This window comes from Radiomyces spectabilis (genome assembly GCF_025331425.1).
Source record: "Radiomyces spectabilis strain NRRL 2753 chromosome Unknown BYT42scaffold_7, whole genome shotgun sequence".
NCBI classification, from domain to species: domain Eukaryota; kingdom Fungi; phylum Mucoromycota; class Mucoromycetes; order Mucorales; family Radiomycetaceae; genus Radiomyces; species Radiomyces spectabilis.
In genome coordinates this window covers 706,614-725,093 of record NW_026251932.1, presented here as the reverse complement: position 1 = coordinate 725,093, position 18,480 = coordinate 706,614, and the positions used below count along the sequence as shown (strand labels likewise).

Below are 18,480 nucleotides of genomic sequence, written 5' to 3'. Positions count from 1 at the left end.
TGCTTGACTGACGTATCGCCTGCATTGAGAGGTTAGTTGCCTCCGTATAGTGCAAGTTAAAAACCAGCTGCAGGACCTGGACGTCCGACCTTCCAAAAACACCGATCGTGGCGCTCATTTCGAGGGGTGTCTTTTTTGATCTTGAATTCATTTAATGACTGGGTTTCCTTTTTATTTCCAGCCTATATTGTCTTTTTTTCCTTATTTTCTTGCGAGGATGGTGGGCTTGGGTTATCTTAATGCGATTGGATTTTATGTACCAGCTTGGACTCCATTGACCGTAGCAAGTGCGGTGTATGGGTTGACCTTGGCCACCACAGCTGTGTTCACCGAAACCTTTGCACCCACCCCTTACAGCAAATTCGGGTCTCACGGCCAAGCTCTAGGCAAAATCCCGTCTCGCAAAGCTATGTGGATCATTTATTTGCCTAGCATGATTGTGTGCTTGCTATTCAAGCGCATAGGATTTACAACGCGACTGGATCTGATCCATTTGCTGGTCTCGGGTCATTTTCTCAAACGGCTTTACGAAATCAACTTTGTCCATATCTACAGTAGCTCGACCGATTTAATGACCGCACTGACAATTACGACCTGTTATGCTTCGACGACGCTTCTCGATTTTTTGGTTGTACGTAGTATTCCTGCTGCAGTGTTCAGCGGCCTCTGGCTCAAATTGGGGCTAGTGTTGGTCATTGGTGGCGAAGTAGCGAACGCATATCATCATTGGTTATTGCGTAAATTGCGTGTCAACCGCAAGAATGGACAGAACTACCGATTACCCCGTGGAGGGTTATTCAATTATGCAGTTGCTCCTCATTACTGGACAGAACAAATCGCGTATACCGGGTTCGTCATGCTCAGTCAAAATGTGGTTTCTTTGTGTCTGAAAATGTTTCCCATGGTTTATTTGACCTTACGCGCCGCACGCACCCGCGAATGGTATGCGACTCGTCTATCTCCCGAAGAACAAGTAGAATTAAAGCACCGTAAACGACTTATCCCCTTTGTATGGTAAATGAACTCGAACAACAAATAAAACCATTGCACCAAAGAGAACTTGCAACAGACATCATCAGATCATGTAGTGTTATGCTGAACTTGAAATCCGCTAAATTATTGTGGCACACTGCGACATAGATGGAAGCATCTGCAGCGAACCCCGAAATAGTAAACTCGTGGCTTACGTGATGAATAGCGCGTGGGGAACGACAACAATTGAAAGCCCAATCAAAAGTACCAAAACACAATTGGCCCGTGGGACTAAACTGGAACGTACACAATACGAAGAATTTCAGCTACGACATCAGCCGCCATTCGATTGTGAATAATGCTTCCTGCTTTGCTACCGTCTTCTTCTTCTTCTTCTTCGTTGGTTGGCAGCGCGCTATGCTCCGCTCTTCCAGTAACATAAAGCCGATGCACAAATACTTTTTCCGCTGCAATTGCGATTAGCTCTGGTGTCAAATAATCTTGCCGAAAAATGGTGGCCAAAGATCTGTGAAGAAAGGGAGGAGGTTAAATACACCATCATATGGAAAACAAGACTACTGGACGGTTTGGCAATTACTTTGTTACAGTCACCAAATCTTGGGATGCTCTTGCCGTTAATCCGCCCTGAATGTTGGGATGATTTCGAATACCGACAACGACATCACGGATGTACCTAGTAATGTCAATATTGATGTATACTTTGGTGGCTTCTTCAGCAAGCATTTGCAATTCCTGCGGATACGAAATTAATTGACAGTGATAAATTGGAGTTTTCCTTTTTTCCATGATGCTTGCCTCACTCTTCATTAGGGCGGAACGTCGGGTGGGTATCGAGCGTGGAACGGCATTCGCGGGGTATTGGAACATGTCTTCATCGAACCGATAGCCGACGAAAAATCTGTCAAGCTGCGGTAGAGTATTAGGATCGGCATGGACCACTAAAAGACGACATGATCGAAGAAAAAAAATTACCAGTTGTGCAGAAATGGCACGACGGTTAAAGTCATGCGGTAATACTAGTATCACCAGGAAATAAGGCTTGGGGGTATTATAGCGAACATTTGATATTCGCAGCTCCTTGGCAATCACAAGCTAACATCAAAATACCCAAGGGAAAAAGAACGAAAAGAAAAGAAAAGGAAGAAAAACAGGATATGCAGTTTAGTAAGGAGAGCCAGGCGATCCTCCGCATAAAGCACCTTTGCTTACTTCTGTGAGTGCGGCCATGATGGCCTCATTGGCGTCGCTTAACCGTTGAATGACGACGGTTTGCGCCAGTCGATGCGTTACGGAGGAGACGGGACGTTTGAGTTCTTCGTGCTCGGACCACCGAGTCCGATCTTGTCTAACAACCATGGAACTATGGGGTGATTCTTTCACAGGCAGGAACGCCGAGTTCCGTGGCGGCAGAAAATGAGATCGATCCCGCTTTCGGAGGGTAAAGTCCATTGGATTCACAGGAGATACCGGAATCGGCTGCAGTGATGGAAGCACGGACGATTCGTCTTCTTCTGTTGACTGATCAGAAAATTTATCGTTTGGACGAATTATTTTCTTTGTGCTATTTACGTGGATTCAATTTTGCTCTGCTTTAAGTTCATACCTTGCTGTAAGCACTTCTGGCCAAGAAGGAACCCACGGAATGCTGTGAACCAAAAGTTTGCGCAGACCGAGTGTGACGATGATGACCATGACCACTGTCTGGGGCTCGACCACCGGCTTTTGGTGGCGAGTCTGGGTATTGACGATAGTCGCCGTCAGCATCGTCACGGTTGGAGGCGAATAAAGCCTGGACCAAATCGGTGACGCCCAGATCAGCTTGACAAGCGACATTGGCGGTTGTAAAGCCAAAGAGCCCGCGACAAATCTGTAGATAGTTGGTTAGTTTGCCAAAATATGTATCGTCACGAACGAGCGATTGGAAGGTTACACACTTGAGTGGCCATTTGAGCTACTTCTGGAATGCGATCGGAAGGGGCGGTCAGGACGAGATGCTTATCACGATCGCTCACAAGGCATAGAAGAACCGATATGAACAAGTCATGATTGAAAGCAAATCCTGCTTGTTTCTTCAACGTGGCCATGCGTTGCTTGATCCATTCTTTCGAGCCTTGTGACATGAAATGAAAGATGGTTTGTAAGATGCACAGTGACCAGTGTTCCTTTTTTTTCCGTGGGAGTCGTTTTTTTCTTTGTCTCAGACACAGTGGTGCAAACTCCCCCGATTTTAGCCATATAACCAGCCCATTTACAGCTCTTTCCATTCTCCACATATTTTTTTAATCCTTTTTTCGTTTTCTTATTCTTTTCTTACACCGTTACTTGTCATTATTTGCCATGCCTGGAATGAAAAATACATTGTACTGGTAAAAAAATAGCACTATCACTACACTGAACGCATTCATGTAACAATAGATGCGATAGGGTTGTCCCAACAACGCTTTTAGGCGTCACTGCTTTTGCCAAGTCGAGACCATCGGCTGTTGCCAGTCAACCGTTGTTATTTGTGCCTTCTGGTAAGGCCGAATTTGACTCTGGAAACCTAGAACGGATTCGTCAGGATTGGAAAATCCGCAATAAAGGTCTCGGTTTACGGGATGTAAGGTATGTATTGCACCATCCTTGCTCTGAAGCAACCCATTCTCGTTTCGTTGACAATTGGTTATACGGTTTATTAGTCGAAGCGGTGGCGGTGTGTAAGAAGAAGAAAAAAAAAGATGGCGTCATTTCTTTACATATCGCCAGTATCATCCGTTTTTTCTTTTCGTATCATGCACATTTACGCTTTTTAATCATCATCTCATCCCCGCTATACATCATGTCATATTTTTAAGAAAAAGAAAATAAAAAATTAAAAAAGATGAAATCCAGTTAGTGCATATTTCAGCAAGTCGGTATCCGGAGAATGACTTGTCTCACAAATTAACAATTTTGTCTCTGTATTCATCGATGTTTTCAAAGTCGAGGATCACTGTAACAACAAGTTAGAATGAGACATGGAATCAACGAAAACAAGCATCCTACCCAAGTCCCGTTTTGTCAATGGTTTCTTTGTCAGTGGGCAAATATTTCGTTTGCCTTCCCAGCTTGTCAAGCAGCGCACCCAGCTATCGTACCTGCAAGGTCATCACGAGATGTTAGAAACGGAAAATTAAGGAACTTTGTTGTGATCGATATTTTTTACCCCATCACATGACCATATTTGGAGATGGCCGGTTTGACCACCTCGTCAAGAGTGATAGGATCAATAAATTCTGGTAATGGATTCGTTCCATTGGTCTCGTTTTCATCATCTGTTTCGCCATCCGATCCTTCGTCATGATTTTCGTTGTTGTCAGATGATCCTCCTTTGAGATGCATATCCCATGCACATTGCGGTTTAGCCACCAGTCCCGCTTCCACAGCCGCAAGTGTCGGACGTCGGCGTCGCTTACTGCGACGCTGACTGTCACTTTCTTTCTCTTCAGCTTGGGTGGCTCGTGTAGCATAAATACCAGAATCGTCATCGTCATAATTGCTTGCGTCTTCATCACTATCGGAAGCCGAAGAGTCTCCCCATCGGCCACGACGGCGACGGCGTCTAGTAGTGGCACTTGTGGCACGGCTTTCCTTTGTGTTGCTTGATGATTCGATATCGGTAGAACCTGCAACACCTTTTCCTTTGCCGCGTTGAGTCGATGGACATGGTTCACTCGCCGTCGGCGTTGGGGTAGATTCTCCACTGTTGTTCTGCTTGTTATGAGTTCGAAATGTTTTGCGAATCTGACCATCCGCATGTTTCTTGTCGAATAAATAATGCGCTTTACCCCGCTCGTCCAATACGTAATTCGGATCTTTGATCTTTTTTGTCTCCACCAAGAGTCGGTAAAAGTTGGAACACTGTCAACAAGATAAATGGTAAGGCCATAGAATGTGTCAAAAGGTCAGATTACTATTATCAGACTACCTGATATCCTACGCGGCCAGGCACTTTCATCGAAAAGATGCCCCATTGGCCATTGGCACCGACTTCGCGCAAACGTTCAAAAAAGACTTTTTTCTCGTCCTGATTCAATAAAAAGATGGATGGCATATAAATAATACAAGCTACATGCGTCAAGCGTAAATGAAATCCGTTGCTGTTAGTATTACCTCTGTCCATTGACCCTTGCGCTGCTCTTCTCCGGGTGCGTTGAAACGATAATAATAGCTATTTGGATTTTCATCAATCATTTGATACGCGCGAATACGGGCTTGAGACCACCCTTCGAAAGCCTTTTCAGGATCCACATGATGTTCCTGAGCCTGTTTAAGAGCATCATCTAGCGCCAATCTAGTATCGTTTAATTTGCTCGCATTAATGCTGTTCTTTTTGTCAAGCTGCATTTGACTTTTTTTTCAGTTGACTTACTTTTTCAAGTGGTCCCTGGTTGTTTTTTTCAGAGTGGAGGATCGCTTCTTCAATAGTTGCTTGTAAGCTATTTCCTGATCGGTGTTCATAGTGCCAACTGACGTTGCGGTTTCAATTATTCAATCGGAAGAACCATTCGATCGGCAAGAACAATGACTTACTTTTGGCAATATCATGATGAGCGTATTTTGTAGCGATGGCTTTTCGAATCTGAATCAGATATTGCGAGTTGGTAAGGCGATAGATCACCTCATCCTCCTGCTCGTCACAATCCAACAGCATTTCTTGCACTTCTTCGTCATTGACATAATCAAAGATAGCACGAATCTTTGCCGACTTTCGAAGTCTGTCTCGACGTTCAAATTCGGCAAATTGCTTTTGTTGCAATGCCACACGCTTAGCAATAATGTCTCGTTCTTCTTCCGTCACTTCTTCGCTGAAAAAGTTTTCTTTGCGAACAATCTCTATCTTTTGACTGTATCGGTGCGTGCGTTGTCAGCATTATCCGCATTCATTAACTATGCGTCGTTTTCCCGTGATCTACCTCTCCAAAAGACTTTCTTTGAGATAATCCGATGTTTCGAGTGCTTCAATATCTGGTTCGATACATGTGGATGGCTGATCTGTTGATCGTAGCTTGGTCTGTAAGGGTATCAGTATTCGTGTGACTACGGATTTAACGATAAAAAATGGCACCATTACCAAGATAGGGGCTACTTGGATATCCACCGGTCTTGGGGCATAACGCCAATGAACCATTATTTTCTTATCAAGCAAACTGGGTACAGGAGAACTACTGGGACTAAACTCCATGCTGGACTCTGTGTCGAGCTTGGCTGTGCTCAAAAAGAGAAATGAATATTGCCAAAACGGCAAAAACACAGGAGCTGAATATCAAGGGAATAATATTCTTTTTCTTTTTTGTGTCGTTGTTTCGCTAAACAAACTGGAGAAGCTTACATTTTTCCACGAAAAATTTGCTTTTAAGCGTGTTATCTTCTTGGATAACGGCCTTCTCTTTTGGTTTAGTCGTATTTCTTGAAGGCATTCTTTTGTTATGATAGAAGTAAAGGGCGAAAGAAAGGCAAAAAAGGGAAATGGTATGTCAAAAAACGGGTCCATAACTGAAACGAAAAAAAAAGTCAAAAAGATGCACACGTCATGGCTTTATTTTTGTTTTTGTTTATGCTTGTGCGACCTCTTCGAAACTGCCGCTGCTGCATGCTGACAACAGTAACTGCTCGTCGCCATGACGTTAAAAAGAGAAAAATGCATCAAGTGCAGGAATGATTTAGGAAACGATAGTTCATCATATTACTGTTTGGATCCACTTTTATCGAAGATCAGGGATATGAAAGCCTCCTTCTTCAAGAAAGGAAAAATTTTACATGGAATGCAATAAGTATCAATTAAAGTCATTGATGCCTGTGGAAAATGATCCAATATCCTTATTAACCTATTTTATTCAAGCTTTTTTTTTTACTACACATAGTCAATTTATTTGGTTTTTTCATTCTGTTTCTTTTTTTTTGGCCTCTCCTCTTCCAGTTTTCTTTTGCATTCTCTTAAATCACATTCTTCACATCACTTTTGACAAAAGCTTGATTAGGCCGTGTCGCCAACATTTAACATGTTTTATACATCAAAACACGCTGCCAAACGGGAGCGTTATCGTCGTGATGCCAGCATCGATCAAGAACACGATCAACTGATCGAAGCCTGGTCGCAACAGATCAATCAATCGACCTCGTCGCGTTCGAAAAGACACTATAAAGGCGATGATCCTATGCCTATCGAAGACTACAACCGGTTTATCTGGTTACGCATCGTTGACCGATATCTGGAGCAGCAATGGTTGGATTCCCAGGGTATGCTTCAGTGTGCTTTAGCATGGAAGTCGCTGGATACATTGAGCATCAAGGAAGCGGCTCATACCATGAATGTTCTCAGCTTGCGGCTCATGCAAAACACCGTGGATGCAAGGCAGGAATTGCTGGCGGCGTTGGGCGAACCTACTATTTCGATGCCTTCTATCAAGGTCGAAGATTCGCCTCAGGAATCCGAATCCACCTTGACGCCGGATGCCGCGGCTGCTGCGGCTTATGAGTTGGAAGAGGTCAAGGAACACGCGGATGGCTATTCGATGAATGCTTCCGAAGAAGAGGATGAAGTTCATGCACCCATCTTTCTCAGACACCAGCAACCGGACTCACCTCAAAGCCTCAACAATGACTGGGGGGAGTCATCGATGGGTAAACTCACAAGCAATGTCTGGAAAGAAATGCCTCCGTTACCTTCAGAAAGAACATCGCAAGAGTATCCACCTTCGACACGACTCCAACCATTAACACCATCACCGTCGTCTCTCAATCTGTCCGCCTGGGACTTGAAAAAGCGAGAACGAGAATTTGCACCGGACAGCACGTATGACCGAATGTATCAACAAGGAAATGACTATCTCTCACCGTATGAGGCCGCATCATTAGAAAAGCATAATCGTAAAAGCCATCTCAGTATTCGAAGCATCAGCAGTGATGGACAAGAAAGTAGCAGCCAAGTGGAACCGTGGCAAAGTTGGTTTGCCAATGATAGAAGTAATCGTAACAGCAATTGCTGCCATCTGTGCCGAAGCCCTGCACCCACCAAGGTCTATTCGCGTCGAACGAGAGGCGGCAACCGATCCGGAGGTACTTTACGCGAAACCTTGGACGATGAGGAAATCGAACGTGACGACGATGACGACGAACACGACGCAACGTCTGAAGTTTATGGCCACAAGAAGGGAGCGCATCGGTATTACTCTAATTATTTCAATGAAAACTCTCAATACCTTTCCCGACCCGCTTCTTCACGCAAGACGGCCGGCCATGTTCCACGAAGCGAATCAAGCATCACTGCCTTTCGTCCCATTAGCAAAAATTTAGCCCCGCGATGTACGCTTTACCGCTCACGACGTTCGTCCGTCGATAGCAAAGAGTCTTATGTGTCAAGTCTGCTAGGATGGGATCCATCGGCACGTGCTTTGCAGCAAGATGGCGATTATCCACCCGGTCTTACGAAAAGCCGATCGTTTCCATCCAAAGCCTACAAGCTTGAAAAAACTCCCGATCCGCCCCCAATTCCTAAAGAACGGAAACTTGTTCAATCCATCGTTAGCAAAAAGGCGTCCATTAGCAAGCTCTTTGCCAGCAAGAAACCATGATGATGCTCCTACGTAAATTCTTTTCCAACCCTCGCCCTTTTTTTTCTCCTCCGCCATTTGTTTCGATATTTTTGAATTAAACGTTTTCATGCACAGTCAAAGCGTATATTAAATAACCATATATCGGATCTTCCTTTCTTCATCATTTCACTGCGGACCAAATCTATACATTCATGCATATCAAAAGAAAAAATGCGATTTTCTATTATTTTATTATGCAATCCGTTGGAGAGAATGTCAAACTGAAAGTTACAGCTTCCCGATTCCCATGCTTTTTACCAAATGAGCAGCCAATCAAACTCCAAAACGCAACCCAATGACGTACCGCGCGAGGCACTTTTTTTTCGGATTGCAAAATAAAAAATGCTTCACCGTCATGCTAACGTGTATTTTTCGATTTTCTGCGTTTTCTCAAGTTGTTTGAAACCCAATGAGCGAACACAAGTACACTAATAGGCTCGCTACGGAAAAGAGTCCATATTTGTTGGTAAGTTCATTGTCCATGACCCAGTCACTGTTAACATGAAGCTGATGGTTGTTCTACAGCAACACGGTTAGTAATTTGCTCATTTGCAATGACAAGTGCATAAAGCAGCTCACTTAATGATTTTTTGTTTATTATGTCACGCGTGCAATTGTATATTTTCTAGCACACAATCCGGTATGATCCAAATTACTTGCTTGTTCAAAGGACATGGTTGAAAGACTGAAAATTTTTTGATTCCAAATTCAATTTTTAGGTGGATTGGTATCCGTGGGGCGAAGAGGCTTTCCAAAAATCGAGAGACGAAAATAAGCCCATATTTCTTAGCGTTGGCTACAGCACCTGCCAGTAAATACTCGCATTCATCTCTCGTGCATTTGCTGGAAAAAGCTAACTGAATGTTCCAATATACAGTTGGTGCCATGTTATGGAGCATGAATCTTTTGAAAACGAGGAAGTAGCCGCTTTGATGAATAAGCATTTCGTCAACATTAAAGGTATTAAAAAAAATTCTTGCGCGAGAAAAAGTACTATTGCTCACGCCTTGTGCAGTTGACAGAGAAGAGAATCCTGGAGTCGATAAGTTGTACATGACATTTGTGCAACTTTCTTCTGGCGGGGGTGGCTGGCCAATGTCCGTGTTCCTCACACCCGAGCTGTACCCGTTTTTTGGGGCCACCTACTTTCCTCCCAATGATCAATTTGGTCGCCCCGGTTTTAAGACGCTCTTGACACGGATTGCCCAAGTATGGAATATTTCACCAGACAAAGTGAGGTCCAGTGGTGAAAGCATGATCTCGCAGATCAAGACTTATGTCGAGGTAAAAAAAAAAAAAAAAAAAAAAAAAAAAAATAGCCAAAGGCAAAAGGATGTAACAATTCGACAACTTAAAATATGATCCTAGGCTAAACCTTCGGCATCCTCAAAAGAACTGGATGCCAACGCTGTTGCCGAAGAGACATACAGTCATTTTGCACAATCCTTTGATGATAAATACGGAGGATTCGGCACCGCACCTAAATTTCCAACTCCCGTACAGCTTAATTTCCTGCTAAACTACTACGCATACAATCACAAAAAACCCGAAAAATCAAAAGAAGCGAAAAACGCCCTGGAAATGACTCTGTTCACGCTTAAAGTAAGTTGTACAAAACGCCGGGACATGCGCGCATCCATGATTTAACGGAATTTGTGCAGCAAATTGCGGCGGGAGGAATTCATGGTAAGATAGTTCTTCCACCATTTGATAATCATCCCTACTTTAACAGTTTTGAAATTGAAAGATCACGTCGGCAGCGGTTTTCATCGGTAAAAGAAAATGATTATCAGAGTCCTAACACTACAACTGCAACTAATCCGGGTCGTCAATAGCTATAGCACAGATAAAAAGTGGCATGTTCCTCATTTCGAAAAAATGCTGTATGATCAAGCACAGCTACTTTCGGTTTATTCAGCAGCGTATCAAATCACGAATGATTCATTGTATGCCGAAGTGGCAAGAGATATCGTGAAATACATCGCGCGCGACTTGCGACATTCTGATGGTGCTTTTTACTCTGCAGAGGATGCTGACTCTTATCCTTCGGAAAAGAGCGCCAAGAAGCTAGGTAGGATTGAAAGGATCCCTATTTTTTGACAATACGACTAACAGATTCCAGAGGGAGCTTTTTGCGTATGGGAAGAATTGGAACTTCAGCGGCTGTTGGATGAAGACGAGGTCAAACTCTTTGTCACTCACTACGGTGTGAAATCGAACGGGAATGTCGATCCAGCTCAAGATCCCCACGATGAGCTGCGTCAAAAGGTGCGTTGACCTTTGTGCGTTCCAACTACTGAAAACGTAAACTGACCACGTCAGGAAATCATCGTTAGAATGTTTTGATGGAGCAAGGAAGATTAGAAGAGTCTGCCCAAAAGATCGGCATCGATGTAGACAGAGCCAAACAACTCATTCAACAGGCCAAGGACAAGCTTTGGAACCATCGTGTTAACGCTCGACCTAAACCGCACCGTGATGACAAGGTGAGCTTGTTATTCTACAAAATTGGGAAAGGATTTCAAGAACCTAAACCTTTACGTGTTAGATCCTTACTTCGTGGAATGGTTCGTATGACCGAAGCTTTCACCTAATGGATGCATGGCTTATCTTTGTTATTCTATATAGGATTGATGATCACTGGTTTGTCCCACGCGTATCAAGCTTTAGGCGATCAAGAATGTCTTTCTCTAGCCATTGAAGCCGCTACATTCATTGAAAAGAATTTGTACCAACAGGAGACAAAGACTTTACTTCGCAGTTTTTGCGGCGGTCCTTCCGCTATTGAAGGCTTCGTGGATGACTATAGGTATGGAACAGGGGACGATTTTTCACTGCCAACGACGAATGCTGATCGCTTTTGACGCATTAGTTATTTGATCCAAGGTCTTTTGAACCTGTATGAAGCATCCTTTGATGAGCGATGGGTACAATGGGCCTTTGACCTCCAAGAGCGGCAGAACGAGTTATTCTATGATAAAGATCAAGGGGGTTACTTTAATGTGGCCGGCGACGATAAAAATATTCTGCTCAGATTAAAAGAAGGTAAATCCCTGGAAAAACTTGATACTCGTCATCCCTGCATAACAATTCCTTTTTTTACTACTCTAGAGCAAGATGGTGCAGAGCCTTCCGCGTAAGTCATCTGCTAACCTGATCTCAATTGTGGTTTTTTTTGCTTTCTTATTATGCTGACCTTATGAATGTTCACTTCAGGAATGCTGTATCGCTTTATAATCTTATATGCCTTGGTACATTATTCGATCATCGCGCCTATCAAAAGCACCAACAAGAGGTTGTTAATGCATTCTATCTGGCGCTCAGCAAATTTCCTTTCGCTCTACCAGCTCTCGTTAGCTCCTTTTTGGTGTTGAGTAACGGACTTAAAGAGGTACGCCGCATTCAAAGCTTTCCGAGACATGAACTGACATGAATTGGTTTAGATCGTGATCACTGGTCACCGTGAAAACAAGCAAATTGAATCGTTTATTCAACTGTTATCACAGTCGTTTACCCCTAATAAGCTGATGATTTTGGCTCGAGAAGACGGCAACATTGCCAGCAAAAACTCTGTCGTTGGAGAAATCACTCGCTCAAATCAACCGACTCCTTCCGTGTACATTTGCGAGAATTTCACTTGCGGCCTTCCCATAACTGATATAAATGACCTCAAAGCTAAACTCGCATCATAGAATAGATATTCAGAAATGCTTCCAAAAATATTTGTGCACTTGTAAATCTGCATAAAATCTTTGGGAAATTAGCGATTTTGTAAATCACATGATCTACACCAAGTTATCAGGACCTGTTAAACCTTTTTTTTTTTTTTTATCTTTCAACCATGCCTCGCTGCCCACTTTCACGATAATAGGCGAAACAATTAGCAGCAAGATGCCGTTTGCGCCAGGGTGGTTAAACAGAGCATCGTCGTCTTTCGAATAGAAATGTGAGTAGAGCTCTTTTTGAAGAAAAGTGGTTGATGATACTACTGGCGTTCTTCTGTAGCATCATTCAATTTGTTGTTTTTTTTTTGTCAGTTATACTGTATATGTCCTTTCATTCTCTTTCAATTTTCAATGAATCGAATAATACATAAGCAGACGTGCTTCGATCTATGAATTCATGCATCAGTGGGGTGACTATTGTTTCATCCATGGAGAATCATATATTTTTGTCTTCAATTTTATCTTTCTTCTTTTGATTTTCTCTCTCTCTTTCTGTTTACTTACCCTCACTACTATCATTGTATCAAGATCCCATCCGCATCCATCATCCTGACCATTCTTATCCCGTGTATCTAACTTGGTTAAATTGACCACCATCCTCAAAAAGGTAAGCGTCGAGTGGTCTACCATCGATTTTGCTCCGGCCAAACAGACTTACCTCTCCTTTACTTCCATCCTTCTTCCAGCTTCCGGTTTCCGTTTTCTTTTCGCCTGACAAGTTCTGGATACTACAAGTTGACTTTCTCTCGCCATCCATCTGGCGAAACCGAATGACGTCAAAGGCCATCGTTGGTGGTGTGGCTCTCTTTTTCATCAGAAAAACGCTTACGTGTCCTCTTCATGTTCCTCTCCTTTGGATTGCTTCTCATCATATGGTATTCGAGTTGTCTTCCCGATTATTGTATTTCGTAGTTTATAATCTGTATTTTGTATTTTATATTTCATGTACATATTCTTTTCGCAGTTTTTTCTTCTTTTTTTCCCACAGGGTTTTTTATGAGGTTTTTACTGACGCGACCATTGTTTTTTTTTATCATCATGTACTTTATTTGTTTTTCTTTCTTTTTATCGGGGGACTCTCGATATCTGGAATCCAACTCGAAGTTACCGTCACTTCTGGCCACGTCAATATTTTTTGCCTGCTCAAGCTGACACCACCGATCCATCGCTTAACTGTCCCTGGAAGCAATTTTATTTTCCACATCGAAGAAGAAGCTTACCTGGCGGTCCGTATTCATCTTTTTTTTCCGGTACACCGTTTGGTTCAAAGGCAAGTCCAATTTCTTTTCCTTTGCTATGATGTAATGAACCTATACTAATTCAACGTTTTTCAATGTCATATAATCCAAGTCATGTTAAGCGATCAATGACTATCGAAAACTCAAATAACAAAGGTAAAAATAACTTAACGAAATTTGAATCAATCAAAGAGCTTACTAACTCATTTTTTTTTTAAATACCCAACATACCCACACATCTTTCTAGATCTATCAGAGCCTGGGCGGGATGGAACTGAGGGAGTCAATCAGTGCTGCTTTGCGCGTGTTCAGAAACAAATCACGTTGCATGGTATTGCCATAAGGCTGTCATTAATATACCAAAGTCCGTCAGAGTTCTCGCCCAGGTTATGCCGTGTATGCGTTAGGCTTTTTGTCTGACGAAAGTCGCTCAATGTAAGAGGGCGGCCTCCGGTGGCAGGCTGCATCCATTGCACAGCGGGTGTATGGCTTGTTAATAAAAAGGAAGAAGCGACTCGTGCGGAACCAGTATATTCAAATAGAAGATTTTTGTATAGGTCATTTTACACACCAAAAAAAAAGAAAAAAGATAAAAAAGCAAAAACTTAGCCCGACGGGGGGCTCGAACCCCCAACCTTGAGATTAAGAGTCTCACGCTCTACCGATTGAGCTAGCCGGGCTTCTTGTTTTAAAAATCGGTTGGACATTGAGGATCCATTATTTCATCACGTGACCTTTGGCCAATCAGATTCATGTGTTTCAAGGAGCGTCATCTGTGGTAAGTAATAATCGCCTTTTTAGGCGTTATGCCTGTGGGTCTGTCACGTTTTGAGAGGCGTGTAGGTGAACTGTAGAATTGTGTAGTTTGTGTGTTTGGTCCCACATCTTAATAAAAGGTGTTGGGGGCCTCGATGACTATTGCCGAATTATAATGCGGTGACTCTCGACTGCGGGAAAAATCTTCCTGGTATGAAATTTTCATTCGTGGTACCATTGATGTACCAGTAGACCTGGTATCAAAATGATGACAAAATATCTTCCTGGAATCATTAACCTGATATGAAATTCTATCATGATAGAAGGTCAACTAGAATCATTTATCTGGTATTAAATTCTATCATCATTCAGGTGTCCTGGTATCGCTTTTACATCAAAACTATGATCATATAGGTGTCCTGGGTGGTATGCTTTTAAATATTTTTCTTGTAGCATTTTTATAATTATAATCTTACTACTCCGTCTTCTTTTATTGTATAATTAGAACTTGAAGCGTCTTTGTGTTGATGATTTCATTTTTAATTCCATCAGCAATGCATGCCTTTTGCAGGTTTTCCAAAATGCAGCCAAAAAATTGCCTCAGTCTTGCGCGCTGCCGGAGAAAGGCGGTTGCCAACACACACTTCCCAGTCGTTATTTCATCGTCGAAGTTTCCAAATAACTTCCCCTGTTCTTTTTTTTTTTCAGTGTCATAAAAGAAACAAGTCTAATGCTTGGGAGTAAAGTCGCGCTGTTTCTATGCGATGTTTGGACTGGTGTGCAATAATGTTACGATAGCGCATTGAAGCGAATTTCGGATCAACGTCAACAAGTTCACAAAGTTGATCGCTCGAGATCTTTTCGTTTAATTAGGCAACGCAGCAACAGGATTAGTAAAAATTTCATGTCGACAGCGAAATAGACGATCCAAGCAAAGTAACTCGAAAATTCAGTACGGTGACTTGGGCAAAAGGAGTATGCCACTTTCTGTGAGTATTAGAGCCCGTCAGCCATATAAGATTATGATCAATGCCAATGCTACAATAAAAATATTAAAAGCATATCAGGTATCATGATATGACCATATTCGAGATGTAAAGTGATACCAGGACACCTGGGATGACAATAGAATTTAATATCAGATAAATGATCCCAGCAGTCATACTATGACGATAAATTTCATACCAATGATTCCCAGGAACAGTTTCCCCTCACACACAGAGAAGCTCTTTTGTGAGTTAAAAATCCTCGGTTTCCGTACGAGCTTTATACATACGACACAAAGCTTATTTGTAATCATTTTATGCGTCGTCTACTCAAATTCATCCAATAGTCAAAGTAATGCTAATAATGTAAAGCTAGCGTTGCCTTGGCTAAAGGCCAAAATATCGTACAGCTTTGATGAATTTGTTGACATTGATCAGAAATTTACAACAAATTGCATCATAAGATCTTGTTCACACCAGTCCAACATCGTGCAAAATCGACACGAGTTATTCATAGTAATAAAATTCTTTCTCATATGCCACCAGAAAAAGAACAGTGATATTTTTTTTTCTTACTTCGACAATGGAATAGAGACTAGAAATTTGTTGGTATCCTCGAGAACGAATATACTTTGTTATGGCAACTGAGCTATAGATAAAAGCATTATCACGACAGGGTAATGCCTTTCACTCCGGGATGTTTGTCCATTTCTTCAGGAGTTTAGAGGGAAGATCGAATCTACTTACGTTAGCTTGAATCTTTTGATGAATGGCGTACTTTAATCTTGTTGCTATCCACAAGGTTTTTAAAGCAAGGTGGGGGAATCTCGACGGCTTATTCATTTTTGGCGAAGTGAAAAATTATTCATGTCAATCTGCATTGTGAAAACGCCTGAAAGTTTTTTTTACATGGGATAGTAGATCCACGAATGAAGTGGGCATAAACGCGATAGCCATCTGTGATCATCAGCCATGCGAATGACTTACGGAAATTGAAAATCTCTGGTTAACGCATATATGCTTACAATAATTTTTCTTGCCCCACACTGCACATATCGGATTACGATCAGTCACTCGTAAAAGCGACGTATTTAGGTCATAGACTGGAGCTATCCTCTTATTTTTTATTTTACAAAATGAAAACAAACAGCGAAAGTTTACTGAGTGCTCAAGATGTCAGAGTCACCGGCATCGGTGATGGAGAGAACGCTGGTGCGGAAAAGCTTACCGCAAGCAGTACCGAGATCAATGTTGTCTAGAAAAGAAAGATTAAGAAAACGCATTCCAATAAAAATATAGAGATGCTTAATGAGCAGGTACTTACTGCCGTTGTAGTGGTGGACACCGGTCTTGGACAACATAGCATAGTACTCGATCTCAGACTTGCGAAGGGGAGGGCAGTTACCAGCAATGATAACCAACTTGGCTATTGCAGAAAAGAAAAAGGGCGGTGTCAGTGAACGGTTGGGGGGACGATCTCTGCCCACAGCAACAGGACTCAAAGAATGTGCTTTTCTATATCTTTGGGCTCCTGTCCCCCAGGGTTGTTGATTTGGTGATCCACTTACCCTTGCCTTGACGGAGGGTCTTCAAGGTAGACTTGTAACCGAGGGTGTACTTGCCAGACTTGGTGACAAGCTGGAGACGGGAGTTGATGGACTCGGCGGTCTTCTTGGACTTCTTGTTGATAGGGGCCATTGTTACTATTACGGAAAAAACGTCAGCAACCAAAGGATTTCCACGATGGGATAACAACTACGTGAACGATGATTTACCAAGTCTAGAGTTAAGACACGAAAGAGGAGGGAATCACTTTTGCGCAATGAGCTGAATTTGATATAAAAAAAAACATTTTTTTGGGAAGTCGCAGTCTGTTGATTGGCCGAATCCAAGCCACCCAAGCCAATGCGATATAACCCCGGTCACCCGAAAATGCTCCCCCTTTTGCTGAACACTTACTCCATCCTCAACGCTTGCTTTATACCATGAACAGTGTGAAATTGTACTCACAAGGTTCCTTACTACGAACAGCCTGGTGCCGATATTATGCCACCGCGGTTAAGCCCGATATCAAATTGTTGAGCAAACTTCGTAAGGAGACCGAAGTGTCTATGACCAAGGCTAAAGAAGCTCTGGTAAAGCACAACAACGACTACGAACAGGCACTTGCTTGGTTGGCCCAGGATGCTCAAGCGTCCGGTGCCAAAAAAGCTCAAAAAGTGGCAGGTCGTACCGCAGCTGAAGGTCTTATCAGTATTGCTTCCGTCAACGTTCCTAGCGCCGCCGCTGGTGGCTTCAAGAGCAAAAGCACCATCATCGAGGTAAATATGATCACCTCCGTTCAGCTGAAAAGGTTTACTCAAATCATGGATGGAATAGCTTAATTGTGAAACCGATTTTGTATCTCGTAACGATGTATTCAAACACCTTGCTTCCCGTATTGCCGCCACTTCATTACTTCTCCACGAACCATCCAGCGTTCAGAAGCGACCGATTGAAAACATTTCCGTAGAGGATTTATTAAAAGCACCTTTGATGCCACATCCCGATCAGAAAGATAGCGCGGACATTGGAAAATCGATCGAAGAAAGCATTGTCGAAGCTATTGGCAAGTTGGGAGAAAAGATCACTTTGCGTCGTGTGGCAGTGGTAGCCGATGGTGTGTCGGCCGGATACGTTCACGGTGGCGATGCTGTCACCGGCAAAATGGGAGGTTTAGCCGTTCTTGAACCTCTCAAAGTCACCGCCAGTGAATTACAAGCATCGAGCGGCGAAGCGTTGGCCAAGTGCGCTCGTCAAGTGGCTCGTCAGGTAGTAGGTTTCAGCCCTTCTTACCTCCATGCGGATGATGTACCCAAGGATGTCTTGGAAAGCCAAAGTGATCGAGACGAAAATTTGCGCAGTAATGTGCTGAACGAGATGGGTTACCTGTTGAAGCCAGATCAGACTGTGGCCGAATTTGTCAATCAAAGCGCCAAAGACACTGGTGTGGAAGGTGCTGCCGTGGTCGATTACGTGCGCTGGCAAGTGGGTGAAGGCATCGAAAAAAGAGAAAATGATTTCGCAGATGAAGTGGCTCGAACAGTGCGTGGCAACTAAAAAAACAACTCATAGACTTATAGAAAAAAAAAGAGTAATGTTGAAAAAAAAGTAGCATAAAAGATGCATC

At 42.8% G+C, this 18,480-nt stretch overlaps 8 protein-coding genes and 1 non-coding gene across 9 annotated transcripts; 5 read left to right on the top strand and 4 right to left on the bottom strand.

Moving 5' to 3' along the window:
* Nucleotides 1-217: 217 nt before the first annotated feature.
* BYT42DRAFT_546308 (3-oxo-5-alpha-steroid 4-dehydrogenase-domain-containing protein) lies at nucleotides 218-1,018 on the top strand (the record flags this gene model as incomplete). The annotated part of the gene is made up of 1 exon (XM_051565876.1): nucleotides 218-1,018. The coding sequence occupies one exon, from the start codon at nucleotides 218-220 to the stop codon at nucleotides 1,016-1,018; it is 801 nt and encodes a 266-aa protein (XP_051422972.1).
* A 548-nt stretch (nucleotides 1,019-1,566) lies between these two features.
* Nucleotides 1,567-2,349, bottom strand: BYT42DRAFT_497219 (uncharacterized protein; the record flags this gene model as incomplete). Its single annotated transcript, XM_051564482.1, has 3 exons — nucleotides 1,567-1,725; nucleotides 1,966-2,085; nucleotides 2,203-2,349. The coding sequence occupies 3 exons, from the start codon at nucleotides 2,347-2,349 to the stop codon at nucleotides 1,567-1,569; spliced, it is 426 nt and encodes a 141-aa protein (XP_051422971.1).
* A 981-nt stretch (nucleotides 2,350-3,330) lies between these two features.
* Nucleotides 3,331-3,693, top strand: BYT42DRAFT_614313 (uncharacterized protein; the record flags this gene model as incomplete). The annotated part of the gene is made up of 3 exons (XM_051571844.1): nucleotides 3,331-3,359; nucleotides 3,418-3,597; nucleotides 3,672-3,693. The coding sequence occupies 3 exons, from the start codon at nucleotides 3,331-3,333 to the stop codon at nucleotides 3,691-3,693; spliced, it is 231 nt and encodes a 76-aa protein (XP_051422970.1).
* Nucleotides 3,694-3,908: 215 nt separating this feature from the next.
* BYT42DRAFT_614312 (uncharacterized protein) lies at nucleotides 3,909-6,196 on the bottom strand (the record flags this gene model as incomplete). The annotated part of the gene is made up of 9 exons (XM_051571843.1): nucleotides 3,909-3,964; nucleotides 4,018-4,109; nucleotides 4,178-4,872; nucleotides 4,940-5,038; nucleotides 5,125-5,305; nucleotides 5,384-5,480; nucleotides 5,545-5,858; nucleotides 5,928-6,025; nucleotides 6,086-6,196. The coding sequence occupies 9 exons, from the start codon at nucleotides 6,194-6,196 to the stop codon at nucleotides 3,909-3,911; spliced, it is 1,743 nt and encodes a 580-aa protein (XP_051422969.1).
* A 645-nt stretch (nucleotides 6,197-6,841) lies between these two features.
* On the top strand, nucleotides 6,842-8,757 carry BYT42DRAFT_571074 (uncharacterized protein). Its single transcript, XM_051568456.1, has one exon. The coding sequence runs from the start codon at nucleotides 7,014-7,016 to the stop codon at nucleotides 8,583-8,585; it is 1,572 nt and encodes a 523-aa protein (XP_051422968.1). The 5' UTR covers nucleotides 6,842-7,013; the 3' UTR covers nucleotides 8,586-8,757.
* Nucleotides 8,758-8,964: 207 nt separating this feature from the next.
* On the top strand, nucleotides 8,965-12,420 carry BYT42DRAFT_571070 (spermatogenesis-associated protein 20). The gene is made up of 18 exons (XM_051568455.1): nucleotides 8,965-9,072; nucleotides 9,132-9,138; nucleotides 9,236-9,246; nucleotides 9,326-9,417; nucleotides 9,484-9,566; nucleotides 9,622-9,890; nucleotides 9,975-10,208; nucleotides 10,268-10,292; nucleotides 10,354-10,378; nucleotides 10,442-10,677; nucleotides 10,729-10,874; nucleotides 10,943-11,092; nucleotides 11,155-11,173; nucleotides 11,235-11,415; nucleotides 11,479-11,651; nucleotides 11,718-11,742; nucleotides 11,823-11,997; nucleotides 12,050-12,420. The coding sequence occupies exons 1-18, from the start codon at nucleotides 9,016-9,018 to the stop codon at nucleotides 12,296-12,298; spliced, it is 2,157 nt and encodes a 718-aa protein (XP_051422967.1). The 5' UTR covers nucleotides 8,965-9,015; the 3' UTR covers nucleotides 12,299-12,420.
* Nucleotides 12,421-14,176: 1,756 nt separating this feature from the next.
* BYT42DRAFT_t82 lies at nucleotides 14,177-14,249 on the bottom strand. Its single transcript has one exon. It is a non-coding gene; the product is annotated as a tRNA-Lys (tRNA).
* A 2,218-nt stretch (nucleotides 14,250-16,467) lies between these two features.
* Nucleotides 16,468-17,014, bottom strand: BYT42DRAFT_571054 (60S ribosomal protein; the record flags this gene model as incomplete). The annotated part of the gene is made up of 3 exons (XM_051568454.1): nucleotides 16,880-17,014; nucleotides 16,636-16,737; nucleotides 16,468-16,566 (listed from the first exon to the last, which is right to left on the bottom strand). Exons 1-3 carry the CDS (start codon nucleotides 17,007-17,009, stop codon nucleotides 16,469-16,471), a joined length of 330 nt encoding a protein of 109 aa, XP_051422966.1. The 5' UTR covers nucleotides 17,010-17,014.
* Nucleotides 17,015-17,296: 282 nt separating this feature from the next.
* BYT42DRAFT_593833 (elongation factor TS-domain-containing protein) lies at nucleotides 17,297-18,410 on the top strand (the record flags this gene model as incomplete). The annotated part of the gene is made up of 2 exons (XM_051570730.1): nucleotides 17,297-17,632; nucleotides 17,691-18,410. 2 exons carry the CDS (start codon nucleotides 17,297-17,299, stop codon nucleotides 18,408-18,410), a joined length of 1,056 nt encoding a protein of 351 aa, XP_051422965.1.
* Nucleotides 18,411-18,480: the final 70 nt, after the last annotated feature.